General features: G+C 39.8%; 1 protein-coding gene across 9 annotated transcripts in view; it reads left to right on the top strand.

The window, feature by feature from the left end:
* carmil3 (capping protein regulator and myosin 1 linker 3) overlaps nt 1–14,320 on the top strand; it is a 95,486-nt gene that overhangs the window by 64,727 nt on the left and 16,439 nt on the right. For all 9 annotated transcript variants that reach the window (XM_086043359.1, XM_086043363.1, XM_086043362.1 and 6 more), the window contains exons 19-29: nt 1,985–2,081; nt 2,182–2,236; nt 2,909–3,081; nt 4,504–4,572; nt 7,183–7,276; nt 9,574–9,672; nt 9,796–9,915; nt 10,898–11,011; nt 11,128–11,303; nt 11,387–11,474; nt 13,820–13,945. In XM_086043359.1, coding sequence (XP_085899485.1) covers nt 1,985–2,081; nt 2,182–2,236; nt 2,909–3,081; nt 4,504–4,572; nt 7,183–7,276; nt 9,574–9,672; nt 9,796–9,915; nt 10,898–11,011; nt 11,128–11,303; nt 11,387–11,474; nt 13,820–13,945 — 1,211 coding nt within the window. The remainder of the gene's footprint in view (nt 1–1,984; nt 2,082–2,181; nt 2,237–2,908; nt 3,082–4,503; nt 4,573–7,182; nt 7,277–9,573; nt 9,673–9,795; nt 9,916–10,897; nt 11,012–11,127; nt 11,304–11,386; nt 11,475–13,819; nt 13,946–14,320) is intronic.

Below are 14,320 nucleotides of genomic sequence, written 5' to 3'. Positions count from 1 at the left end.
GACAGGGTCAGCCAGGGATGAGACCAGCCCATATTATGTTTAGATTTTCAAGGTTGTATAAATGTGAGGGCTGCATGTTAGACCGTGCCTCTTTTCTACCCTCGCCCGTCTTGGGTGAGAGCATTCGCGAGGATGGAAAAGCTGCCCAGATCTGATTGTTGTATGATTCCTGAACTTCAGAGATGGAAAAGAAAACAGACGAGAAAATTCTGTCGACTTGTGTGAGTCTTTATTTACATTGGATAGCTTCTTGAAAGATAAAACGAACACGCATTAAGTAAGTAGTTCTTTTGTAAATTGCTAATTGGACTTATGGCCTTGAGACCTGCAAAACATTCCAACAATAGGTGTGGCTTAGAACCCGGTGCAGCTTATAGTCAAGAAAATACAGTATATATTTTAGCTAAAATGTTGGCAATTTAATTTCAGGAAAGTTTATCTCAAGGTAGCATGGTCCACATGATAAATTCATGGTCAAGTTGAAATTCAAGGTCAAAATAAAGGTCAAGTGAATTTAACATGACATTATTTTGGGGATTGAGGTATATTTAGAATCAGTGTTGAATTCCCTTTCCTACGATACATTTCTTTTGAAAATTGGCCCTGTAATTTCCGAGATATTGGGGTGCAAAGGTTGGCTTCCACACCAGTTTTTGCCCAAAGATGAAAAATTCAGCGGGCTGTATCTCCAAAACCGTTGGTGTGTTGTCCGTGAAACTTTGGATTTGGTGTTGTAAAATCATAATGAACAAATAAAACCCAGTTTCATCCAATTCTGAGATGGTCGGGTTCACCTGTATCGGGTGAATTGATGTTTAGCCGACTTGGAAGGCTGCGTTCCGTCTGCACATGCTCTGTCTAGATGTAAATGTGTAGTGGCGCCGTCGTTTACGTGCTTGAAAATGGCGGCGTCCTACCAGAGCTTGTCTGTGACAGGACAACTTTTTTCAAGATATTTGTAACTCGTTTTTATCAAGCCGTTGCTTTAATAAGTGTTAAAACAATCATGACTACAGTGCTAAATAGATGAATGCACTCCATCTTGATAAATGTGATGTTTACATCGATCTGAGTGTGTCACACCGCTGAAAAACAGCTCTTTTGATGTGTAGCATGCAAACATGTGATCAGAAATCTTCAGTTGGAATGAAAAATAAGGTCCCCACGTAAAGCAGATGAGCTGAGTTGTGTAAGTTAGACCACTTTGACCAGTTTCAAGCCCAGGTTAGCTGGCTAATGTTTACCACAAATGATTTATGATATTAACGTTTGTCACCGACTAAAAGTCAAGGGAAGTTTATTTTTTGTATAGCACAGTGCATGTACAAGACAATTCAAAGTGCTTTACATAAAACCTTAAAAGCATTACAGAAAGAGAAACAAAATACTGAGAAGTTGTAAAAGTCTGAATAAAATCCTCTGAAATTGATTAAAATGATTAAAAGCAAGCAACAATCTATGGATATATTAAAAGATAGCATGTAAATGAGGATTAAAACAAGAAAAAATGATTTTTGATTTTTGAATTGAAAAGGAATTCTGCAGTAAACAAAGTTGTCAGACCTAATTTAAATGAGCTGAGCAAACCCCAGGTATTCAGGGAGTTTGCGCCACTGGTGAGGAGCATATCATTAAAAGGTGTGGATTTGTGAAAATTCCCCTCTTTCCTAAACGACATGAAGTATTATCATCTAAACACTAACTGAAATTGATGAGAACATTAATCAACATTTAATATAGTTTACCATTTCAACAGTTTCCTCTCAAGGTTTCTCCATTTTAGGTCCTTCCATACTTGCAAAACGTGTACTACTCAATATTTGTCTTATTCCTAGTTGTTAGCAGTCTAACATTGCAATTGCACAGCCATGCACCTGCTATATTATTGAGATGCACTTGTATAAGTTCAGGAATAAGCATGGCGTTCTCCCCCAAAGAGACTGATTTTCAAACAAGTATTTTAAAAACCCAAACATCTTTCCAGGCTTGGATTCTGACTTGCAGGCTGTCATCCCAGCATTCTCAAGACACCCCTCCCTCAAACACTTGATGCTGGGGAAGAACTTCAACATCAAGGGCAGGTATGAACCTAATCAGAGACTAGCAGTGCACATGGTGAACATGATATGGATGATTCATGTTTTCTTCCTCTTTTTTTTTTTTTTTCCACTCCCTCCTCAGGGTGTTGGATGAAATACTGCAGAAACTGGTTCATTTGGTGCAAGAGGAAGAGTGTGTGAGTTGGATTATGTAACATTGCACACATGCGTGCACACACATCTGCAGTGGCGTCACTATCAAAATGCACATCCACACTCATGTGCTAATTCAGAAACAGATATTTAACCACGTGTTTAAATGGCCACACGTGAACTTGTCACAGTTTATACAGTTGTGTCCACATCTGTATGATGCGAAACATAATCTCCCTGCCACATGTATACAATATGCAACCATGCATGACAGCTGTGTTGTCTGTGGGCCCAACAGATGATTCATCTGGTCTCATTTCATTTTAACAACCCCCACCTATTCCCATGGGCTTGCTTTGCTCCTCATATCCTGAGTGACGAATGGTATATTGTATAAATATTTACTCCAGTGATATTGAGCAGACACAAATATGCCCCCAAGCTCATGTGTCTTTGACTGAGAAATACTGTATGTTCTAACCCAAACTACATACTCATGGCTTAACCCAATTCTTTGTGGAGTGCATTACAGCAAAACTCGTCATTATTTTTGCACTGTTTCTCTGCGGGAAACTCTGAGTGCACGGAGAGCTTTTGTAGGGACACAGACCTGAAATTTAGTGCTTTCTTCTATTACAAATGCAACGTATATCATGACTTGCATATATTATTATTATTATTATTAACTTCACCTTGCTTTCACCATTATCCTCCAGGCCCTGCAGTCTCTCTCTTTGGCTGACTCGCGACTACGGCAGCGGGGCACCATGTTGGTCAATGCGCTGGGCTCTAACACATGCCTACGGAAGGTGGACTTGAGTGGCAATGGCCTGGAGGATTCAGGAGCAAAGATGCTTAGCAAAGCCCTGCAAATTAATACAACACTCAGGTGAGAGCCCAAATATGTATTCCAAGGGAGAAGTAGAGGGATTTCCTTGCAAATGAGGGTCCTTGGAGGACATGGGAGGAGCGTTATGGAAGTTTTAGAGCGCAGAAGAAAGAATAGGGTCAAAGAGAACATTATTATGTTTGAAAGTGTTTGAAGAGATGAGTTGAAGGCCCTCAGTGGCAGAGCAGTGAGACAAAGAGTGAACAATGCGGGAGATAAGAAGTTGCGATTCGGCAGTCAGGCAAATCTCAGAGAGAGAAAGAGAGAGCTTTGATGAATGCTTGGGATCCTCATGCCCTTGATTTTACTACATTTTCTTAGCCTGTCCTATTCTGCTACATGGTCATATAGAATGTTGGATCTTGTATGCCTTTATTATGCTGGAAAAGTTTGTATTTTCTGTGCTACGGTGGATACCCCTTCTGTTTGTTTGTTTTGTGATGTTTAATGGAATAAAGCCAGACGAAACAAGAGGTGACAGACGGAGACAAAAGAGAACAGAAATGATAAATAAAATAACAGTACAATAGCAGAACAACATTGTATATTACTACTATAACGTTACATAGGAGTCACATTCTTATTGGTGAAGTAAAGGCAAACCCTTTGAGGAAGGGAAGCAAGGATACAAGATAGAAGGGGACACGCAGTGCTATATGTGTGTGTGGTGGTAGGTAGTGGCTATGCAATGCCTAAAAACACCTGTCGGGACATTAGAGTGCCAAAGAGAGGACAGTCCGGCGTGATAATACAGGATGTGACATTGTGAGTGACCTCGCAATAAATAACTAAACATCACATGAAACAACATCAATAGTTTGCATACCAATAATCACTCTAATTATGACGATCTCACTGTGTTAGCATAGGTTAGTGACAGAAATGTTTTCCTACTTTGGATGGGGTTACATTGTGGTCGTAGGAATGTAACTCCGTCATAAGTCAATGACCTCCATGAACAATACCGGTGTTGCATTTGGAACTAATCTACTCTGAAATGGGAAGAGTGATTGACAGGCGTCCAAATAGAAAGAGACAAAATATGAAGCCAGATTGTTTTTTTTCCTGATTACATTTCAAGGGCAAAGATAGAGGAGAGAGACAGAAAAGAGGAGTTGAAAATGACAGGTTTATTAAAGATCAGGTGGCGAAAGTGCAAGTGCAGGTGGAAAATCAAGTAACAGAAGCTCATTAGAGGCATGGCAGTTGTTTATGCATACCTTATACTGGGATATGAGTTCACTGCAATATGCATAAAGCAGAGGAGGATCTGGCATTTCTATGTTGATCTTTGTAATGCGCCGATGCAGCAACACAATCGCACAAATACTCTTACTGTGACAATATACTATATTCCCCGTAATTCTCATCTTCTCTCTGTGGCTGTCTTGGTGTGTTCGTTATTGCTTTGATCCCTTACAGAAGTGTTACATGGGATCGCAACAACACCACGGCGACAGGATTCCAAGATGTGGCAAGGGCACTGGAGCAGTAAGATGAACACAATAACACACATACACTGAGCATATTTTGCATGCAGTATACAACCATAAAGCAAATGAGTCACACATTTAAAAGGCAGATAGTCATCATTATGGCTCAGTGTTTACTCTTACACAATATTTCATCAGTCCAGGGATGTAACAAAAATTTACATGTGTGAAGTCTGATGTTTTATTTGTACAAAGGTGTGTGGGAGCATTCGGGTACCGGTATATGTGCCAAGCTCATATTTTTACATCAAAAAGCATGCAGGATGATTAGAAATGTTAGAATTATTTGCCAAATGCCGCCCACAGCGTGCGGCACTGCAATTCCCAGGGGCCATAGTATCGCTCTCTCCTGTACATGCTTGCTTGTGTGCTATTACTTTTTCTTTCGAAATTGAAAGCTCAGCTGTTGGTTAGACCATATAAACATACAGTCTTTATAAGTTCCATTTTTGAACAGATCAAGCTACAGTTGTAGTTTCTATCTGGTAATATAGTTACCGTAATTCCCCGTGAATAAAACGCCGCCTTATATAGCATGACCAAAAGTCACCCTTAAAAGCTGTTTTTTCTCTGTATGCATATGCATAACACAGTCCCCCGATATCCTTTATTATCAGAGTAGTCCTGGACAATTACTCGAAATTTTATCATGATTTCTATTTTGGCTTCCCTTGATCTTTGAAACGTTATAACCGAAGAAAAACTATTTCCTTGCAAAAGGGCACATTATGTTTAGAAGTTTCTGATGTTGTGAAAGTGTCCTGATTGCACTATGTTGCTTGCATAGCAAGCGTACAGTGCAGGCCTGGCCAGCTCACGAGTCGCATGCGGCTCTTTGGCCAGTTTCATGTTGCTTCTAAAGCCCTTTTCAAAAATGAGCTGAGCCTAGCGCATTGCACCGTCAACCCCATTCATTCTATATGTGGTGAGGGGTGGGGAGCACGGAAAGGTGCTGTAAAAGTTCCTTGCTATTGTCCTGGTCTTGTTTCGCTGCAAAACAATGAGCAGGTCTTAAAATGTAATTTTGCTCAGCAGTGTGACATTTCCGGGTTCGTGTTTTGCGGCCAATCGGGTGCCTGTATTTGCAACACATATGCTATGTCTGCCTTGCGCGCTAGCTGCAAACTGGTTAACTGCCAGTTGCGCAAAAAGCAATGTCTGAAGTATATAGTATTTGATATGACATTAATGGTTCGGATGGAATAGGCTCCAGTTTACCTAAAATGTTAATGAGGGATTAGTGGGATAGAACATGGATAATAACAGAGTTGGGCATTTACAAAATATTTGCGGTCCGTTTATCGCCTTCCGCCTACACCCGGTCTACCCTTCCGCCATCCACTTGTCCGGCCGGACCAAATAGTAATTGCCTATACTCCGGTCCGACTACCATTTTAAACAGGCTTCCGTTAGCGTTTCAGACAAACAATTTAGACAAACTACCGCCGACCGAACCGTTTGTGCTAGCAATGTAACTCCAACAGATTCTGAAAGCACAGAAGCGGTACTTTGCATCGATACCACGGGACGGGGGCCCCGCGAAAATAGGCGATTACATAGACGGGGAAAGAAGGGGCTTCCGACTATGCTTAGTCCGGCTATTTGTTTAAATGTCTCCTCTATCGTTTATCGCCTATAAAATGGGCGTCCGTCATAGGCGGATAGGCACACCGGTCCGTCACATAGGCGGTATGCCTAGCTCTGGATAATAATACAGTAGACTGATTAACTTCTGCTTGTATGACAATAGCCGGGTTTACATGGAAAGTTTTTTTGTCATTCTGATTGAAATTATTCAGAATGAAGATCTCTGGTCACCTGTTCAAATGTGAAAAGATATTTTCTGATCCGCAGTTGACATGCTCCACTCCGTTAATCAGATCAGCTGTGTTACAGCTGTGTGACACTCTGAGATCAATGTAAACATCACGTGATTTGTCAAGATGAAGTTTATTCATTAATTTATCAGTTATTAGTTGTGATAGTTTCAACACTTTTATTAAAGCAACATTTTGATGAAAAACAAGTTACAAGTACTTTGAAACAAGTTCTCTCATCGCAGGCAAGCTCTGGTAAAACGCTGCCATTTTAAAGTGCATATACGATGACATCACTCTGCATTTACATCAAGACCGAGCATGCGCAGACTGGACGCAGTTTTGCTAATCTGGTTGAACTGTTTACATGATGCTCATTTGGAATGACAAAAGGAATATACGACCCTTGTGAGTCAGAATAAAATTCCATTCAGATTCAGCCTTTTTATTCCAGTCGTGTTTATATGGAGCATTTTCATTCTGTTTGCTCATTCGGATTCATTCTAATCGGAATACATGTCTCCATGTAAACATGTTTTGGTTATGATGGTAACAGTTTTGACTCTGAAATAAATTATTTCCAATATAATTGGAAAATGTTGTTTGTTGAAAATCAAAGTTTTACCAACATAACGGAATGTATTGTGGTCGAAGAAGTACTATATTTCACAGACCTGCATGTTAATGTTTTTCATGATGATGTCCTTTAATTAAATGTTGTTTTTTGTAACATTGTCACTCAATTATTACAGTGGTGAAATTCATTTGTCTCATATCTCTCTACCTTTTAGCAACTTTACACTGCAGTACATGCCCCTCCCCCTCACCGATGCCACACAGGCATACCGCAGTGCCCCAGAGAAGACCGACCAAGCTCTGACCAAGGTAAGACCAAAACGTTTGAAATGGACAAAGCAGAGCCATAGAGGCAGTGAATAATCACATTGCCTTTTGGGATCGAAGAGAGACATGGGTCTGATGAATGACTTCAATTTGTTTTTGCGTTTGTAATTAGGATCGTTTACTTCCCTGCTGTGACTAATGCAGACTTTACAACTTGTTTTCTGACTAATTTCTTACAATATATGTCATGGATTTTATGGAAAAATATCTCAAATGAAGTGGTTTGCTCATTGCTTGCTTTTAGGGTTGCAGTGAATGGTCCCTTACTTGTGTGAAATATTGTACAGTTCAATTTGAAACCCAACATAAAGAAAAGGCATCATGAAATAATTCTCCAATCCACACAAAAGGAAAAGAAAAATCTGCCTGCAGTATTCTTCACACATGTGTATGATTATTTAATCGTTGTTCTTTGTTTCTCAAAAGTATTTTTCTTACTTACTTACTGGTGGTTATGAAATCAAACTGAATACAGTATTTTGTTCTCTATCAAAGACACTCTTTTTGTGTTCAACCACAATAAAGCATCTTTTAAAGTGTAAGACAGCGTTAAATGCATGGTTGGTGTTCCACATTTTTTAACCAAAACAAATGAGTTGTTATTCAGCTATATAATGTAGAGAAGAAAAAGGATCATCTTTATTGTCTTGATACACCTTTATGTAGATACTGTCTGGTTCTGATGTGCAGAACCAGTGAAATAAGAATTAAGGATCCCAAAAACGTAGACAGGGATAAATTTGAACAAAAAGAGATTTATTACATACAAAAACAATTAGACAAATTGCAACAAAAGACGCTGGTAACAATGAGCCAGGGTAAAACGAAACAACCACAAAAAGCTTGCAAAAGGCAAGGAGAATGACTACTGAAAATTCATTAGCGAGTAAAAAAGCGAGCAAACCAAAATATGCGAACCCGTGAAAGAAAATAAAGCGACGCGGAAAAATACTTACACACGTGACAAAAACACAATGACGAGATAGCAATGACAAAAGCTTTGGAGTCAAGAAAATCTAATAGTTGGCACGATGGTCATGAGCAAGTTAGAAAAACCTGACAGCTAGGTAGAAATAACTGCTTGCTGCTGTCGGCTGATTGCGATGCGCCACAGGTGCGATGCTGGAGGGAACGTTCCCACTTATTCAGGTGCTGAGAAAAACAACAAGTGACAACAGGTCTGAGAGCCCAACCATGACAGATACAGTGCTAATCGTACTGTATACAGTCAACCTATTTTTTTTTTACTTTCTCTGATGGTTAATACAATATATAGAAACCCTTCACGTTCATCATGTTTAGAGCTCAATTATAATTACCATTGCCGTCCATGAGTTTTCAAATGTACAATTGTATATGGTTCTGGACCCTGCTGCTAACCATTTGCCAACAGCTTTGGCAACATTGATGATTCACTGAATTTGTGGAAAAGAAGGGTCTGGCTAATGACTCAGTCCGAGACAGTTTTCGGGCCTGGTTTCTTTCACTAATTATTATAAGGCACAGCAGGATAATCAACCCTTGTTTGGTGTTCATATTTTTATCAGCCAATGATCATGGGTCTGATGGACCCGCTAGAGTTTGGGGTTTTCAAAACAACACAATCAAATAATTTTCTGTTCAAATACTCAACAGATGTTTACTACATCCCAATTGCAAGTCATAAGAACAGCAAACTTTATTTGCCTGTTACCTTTGTTAGATCACATTTATGAATTAATCTGCTTCAGTTTCTTAAAAATAAAATAATAATAAAAGTTTCAGATATGCCTCGTGTCATTATTCTTTTGAAACTAAAAAACAGAAAACGGGTCCCAGAGCCCGGTACAAGGGTTAAAACAGCATTCATTATTGCACGGCATTCATTATATGGGTGCTGCCTAATTTCAAACTGAATGGCATTAAGCATTAAACATTATTTTCACTGCCGTCTTCATCCATATTGTTTGAGACAATAGTAAAATTCAAAATGTGTTTTGTCATTATTTAGCTTTAGTTTAGGGTTATCATTTGGCTGACTTTTTCCAAGTCTGTTTGCTTTTTATTCCATCTGCAATTACATAATTCCATTAGACAGCAGGCATAGCCACTTGAGAAAAGGCATCCAGCTCATTTGCAAGGATCAAAGTTCTCCTCAGTCTCCTTATTACCATGCAAATTGCCTTTTTTTCTTCCAGTCACAAGCTATACTCTGTAAACAGCTGCTATCCTCTATATGCGCGTGCGTGTGTGTGTGTGGTTGTGTGTGCATGTGCTTTTGTGTGTGTGTTTTATGACAGATCCAGCGCGCCCTGCTGAGAAACAACCAAACACAGCGTTTCTCTCAAAAGCAAGCTCTTCGGCTGCACCAGGGCCTTGTCACCAGTACAGCTGAACAGGTCTGTTTCTGCGTCTGCGCTTGTGAATTGGCTCTAAACGCAAGCCTCGGTATAAGAAAAGAATGGACCTCCAAAGCAATGCCCATGTGTTTATTAATTTGCATGTGGCGTGTTTGGGTGTAGGTGATGGAACGTTTGTGCGTGCGGGTGCAACAGCAAGTTGGTGTCCTGAAAGGCTGTGAGGAGGCAGAGGAGGTCCAAACAGCCAGGCAGATTCTTAAAGAAGCCAGAAACTCCAGAGCTGTAAGTGGAAAAAGAACATCTTTCAATTTGAAGCCTTTTCCCTTGGTCCACGCCTATTAAATGTGTTTGATAGCCCCAGGATGCATTTACACTCGGCAATCCGTATCATGCTGGGGCCGTTTGACACCTAAACCTCAGACCGTTTAACTAGATTGATCACTCCAATGCCTACTTGAAGTGTGATAAACTTCCTTGGTCCCAGCACGGTTGCTCATACACAAACACACATGGCTAACCGTTATGTGTCTTATGATCAGCGCTATTGTTTCTCCCACAAGTTATTACTAACAGCCACCTTAGAAAACCCAAAAAACACCAACAAAGTCATGAACGCTTCAGTAATATATTGTTGAATTACAAAGTGCTCAAGTCTGAATGAGTGCAGAGCAGCTTTACTGCACTGGACAGGGGAGGGAAGTGCCAAAGCCTAGCACGGTAGAGGACTGGCCCAGTGTGCCGAAGCCATTTTGATGCATACTTTAAAGAGAAGTCGAGGCAAGTCAAACAAAACATGGAATTCTGATTTATATTGCATTTGTGGAACATGAATTAACCTGGAAAAAATCGCTGAAAATAGCATCACAATGCCTAAGGCCTTAGCTTATAAAGTCACATGACCAAACCCGCAAAACAAGTGGAAGGTCATTCCCTGAGCCCTCAGGCACTACAATGTCATTTTCATTCGACAGCAAATGGCAGCTCAATTCAAAATGGCCGCCCCTTGAGGTGGATAAAAACGGGTGGATTTTTCTGCTTAATACACACTCAACAAACGTAATATTAATCAGAATGCCGCGTTTAGACTAGTGGGGCTGTATAGAGCATATTGTCAAGAAAACTTTTGCCTTGACTTCCCTTAAAAATATGTCTTAATTGTATCCGACTGAGACGTGCTGGATTTTAAATTGTGCAGCTGCTCTCACTGTGTTTGTTTTTCGCCATGATTGATTCTCACCTCCTCTCTGTGGCTTGTGCGTTCTAGCTGTATCCTTCCCTATGTGAGCTGGCTCATGTGTTGTCAGTGGATGGTCCAGTCAGACAACGACTGGATACCCTGGCCGGGGAGCTTGCAAGGGCTGCTGACAAAGAGCTGCAGGTAGGCTGGGTGCGACTCTGTAGCCCGAAAGAGATTGAAATGACCAGATGTGTCAATTATTATATAATTAGTAGACTTTCGAAACTTCAAGTCTCTAATGCAGGATTTGTTCACAGGTGGTCGTGGACTCAATGGTGTCTCTGTGCCGTGAGTTGTGTCCCATGTCCAGCTCAGCTGCCGAGAGACTCAGCCCACCTCTCTCGTCCATCTCTGAGCAGGTTTCGATCCCTCGCTCTTCCATACGCAACGCCCTCATGGAGAGAGCGTCCGAGGATATTAACAGAGCCCTAGAGTAAGGATAAAACCTAATGAAAAGAGTTGTGACTAAAAGAATCTGCTCTATCAGCACCATTTCACCCTTTCCCTATGTTTCAGGGAGGTGAAGTTGTCCGTAGTCTCCTATTTAACCAACTCCATCGTGGATCAGATTCTACAAGAACTCTACACGAGTCATAAAACACTGGTACTGGTAATATCCCTTTTCTGCATGACTTCTTTGTAGAGCTCTAGCAAGTAATGTTGGATCACCATATGTTGCCGTTTTATACTGCAATAATATGACCAGGTCAGTTTGTGAAAACAACCCATAGAAGGAGTTCAGCTTCAAGACACCGAAGTTGCTCTATATTGTACATCACTGCCATATTTAAGGCAGGTTCAGGCAAGTTTATTTGTATAGCACATTTCATGCACAAGACGATTCAAAGTGCTTTACATAAAACATCAAAAGCATTACAGAAAGAGAAATAAAACATTAAGAATTACTACAATCAAAATCACAAAAAAATAATTAAATTAAAATGGTTAAACGCAAGATATATCAAAACTACCGCGCAGATTTCTTGCATGCGCGCATGAGACCCGAAATGTTTTTAACCTGGATTTAAAAGTGTCTAAATTTGGTGAAAGTTTAATCTCCCCTGGCAGTTGGTTCCACTTTTTTTCATAACAGCTAAATGCTGCCTCCCCATGTTTAGTCTGGAATCTGGTCTGTACTAGCTGACCTGATTCCTTGGATTTGAGGGCCCTGCTGGATTTGTATTCTTTGACCATATCTGTATTCTGGGCCTAAACCGCTCTGGGATTTGCAAGCAATCAGTAGAGTTTTAAAAAGTATTCTATAAGTGACAAAAAGCCAGTTTAGAGACTTTAAAACTGGTGTGATGTATTCAGACCTCATAGTCCTGGTTAAAACTCTAGCAGCAGCATTCTGGATTAGCTGCAGCCGTTTAATGCTCTTTTTGGAAAGTTCTTTTAAAAGGCCATTACAGTAATCCAGTCTATACTAGAGATGAACGCATGGATGAGTTTCTCCTATTTATAACAAACATTTTTAGTTCAAAATCCTCCTCAGCAAAATTCAGTTTCTTCCCGTTTTTTCCCCACTTGTACAAACGCATACAAGTTGGGACTGAATTATGATATGAAATGTATTGTAATTTTAATACTATTATAATGCAAAGCTGTGTTCATGTGAACCTTTACATCAATTTACTTAACTACAACATTTTTAAGAATCAAAAATCCATGATAAGTCCTGCTCGTGCCAACGAATTTACCTAATTTTTGGGGTGCAATAAAACATGACACTCAAATCCAACAAACCAAATAGATTTCACTTGCAGAATGCTGCACTTTGTAACAGTGCTCTAAATTTGTAGGATCATTTTGGACTTTTGCACACAGAAAGAGAAACGAGGTCCAATCAATCTTCACAGAAGTGCACCAAAGAATACATTTAAGAGGCTATGTGAGTGTAAGAATTATTCTTGAGTCCAAGCAATAACATACTTTTATTGATTGCCCTACAGAGGTGCAGCGGAAAATTTGTTTTTAATAGAAACGGATGGCCTTGCTTTCCTGTTTTTAAAGCATGCGCATATTTTGCAGTTATTTTGCTGTCGAATGATGGGCATGTCAATTTGCCATGGTAACAAACAAACGAGCAAGAAATAAAATAAGAACAACATTGGCATTGTTGTGTTGACAATAACTTAAAACACTTTAATAGTTATGGTCCAACATCCAAGCAAATGAAAACAGTAAGGGACAACATATTGCTTCAGTTAAGATATATGTTTGACTCTGTATTAAGTCCCTCAGAATATATCTCAAGCTGTTTTCCATCACAAAGTCAAGTTTGTTTCTTTAAATCGTTGTTTATGTGCTAAAGAATATTTTTAGGCTATACTATTTGTCTGTTCATTAACAGGTAGCTTCTTAAGAACAACCCAAATTGGAGTAAACTTAAGTGGACCAAGAACCAAAATAATCCTTTCAATGAACCGTTTCCAAATTGGGGGTTAGCCTCGGTGTCGGGTTTTTTTTGTGTAAATTACAGTATATCCAAATACAATCACCCCAAAATACTGGATATTAGTATTTTTATTATTAGGATATTATATTATATTTATATAAAGAGTATTTTTTAACCAAGGTGCTACAAGAAGAGTCAGTGAGTTCTTATCTCCATGACACCTAGTTTGAAATGAGTAAAGAAGTCTGAGTGAGTGGGCCGTCTAATAATAAACAGCACTTGTTCACATGTTCTTTTTATGCATTCTGTTCCCTTTTTGCTTGCCTTCATCTCATTCTCAGCTCTCTCTTCTGCTGCAATCTATCCTCTCTCAAAATCTTGCCCCTCTGATTGTCAAGAAATTGCTTTTCTCTTAGGTCAGCTCAACATTTTTTCTCATTACCCTTGTGGACAGATGCATTTTGTCCCAGAATAGTGTTGTTCCACTTGCCACTAGCAGTGTAATGATAGACTGTATGTGATGAGGGTAATGTCTGCATGTGTTGCATCAGCTCCGGCAGGTGTCTCAGGCGAAGCGCTGGGATGATGTGGGGACAGGAAGACATACGATCAGACAGTCCAGAGTCGTGGAATCTCTGGAATTCCCAGATGAAGATGTGGGCGTCAGCCTGGGAATAGTAAGTGTCGCATAGATTGATTGCAGTGACAAAAGTGAATGTATGAATTCTACCAGTTAAAACATCTAGAGTCTTCCACCCATTGTCTCCACTTCCGGAACACTCTTAGTTACACCTGCACAATCTAAAGAGATTCAATACAATACATTTTCCAATGACAGTAATTACAGAGCAATTCAGTCTTTGTTGGATGTACCTTTTTTTTTTTTCTTTTAACAGCTGCATCACTGCGGGAATCTTGCTTTGAATCGAGGTCCTCCTCATTTTTAAATATGTTCTATGCATGCTACTCCAAATTATGTATGCTCACATTTCACGGAAACTAGGGCTGCACAGTATATCGAAAAAATATCGATACCGTGATAACGGATTATG

This window comes from Filicampus tigris, chromosome 10 (assembly GCF_054856515.1).
Source record: "Filicampus tigris isolate MCC_2025a chromosome 10, RoL_Ftig_1.0, whole genome shotgun sequence".
Taxonomy (NCBI): Eukaryota; Metazoa; Chordata; class Actinopteri; order Syngnathiformes; family Syngnathidae; genus Filicampus; species Filicampus tigris.
The sequence above is the reverse complement of the archived record's forward strand: the minus strand, read 5'-3'. Positions and strand labels throughout refer to the sequence as shown.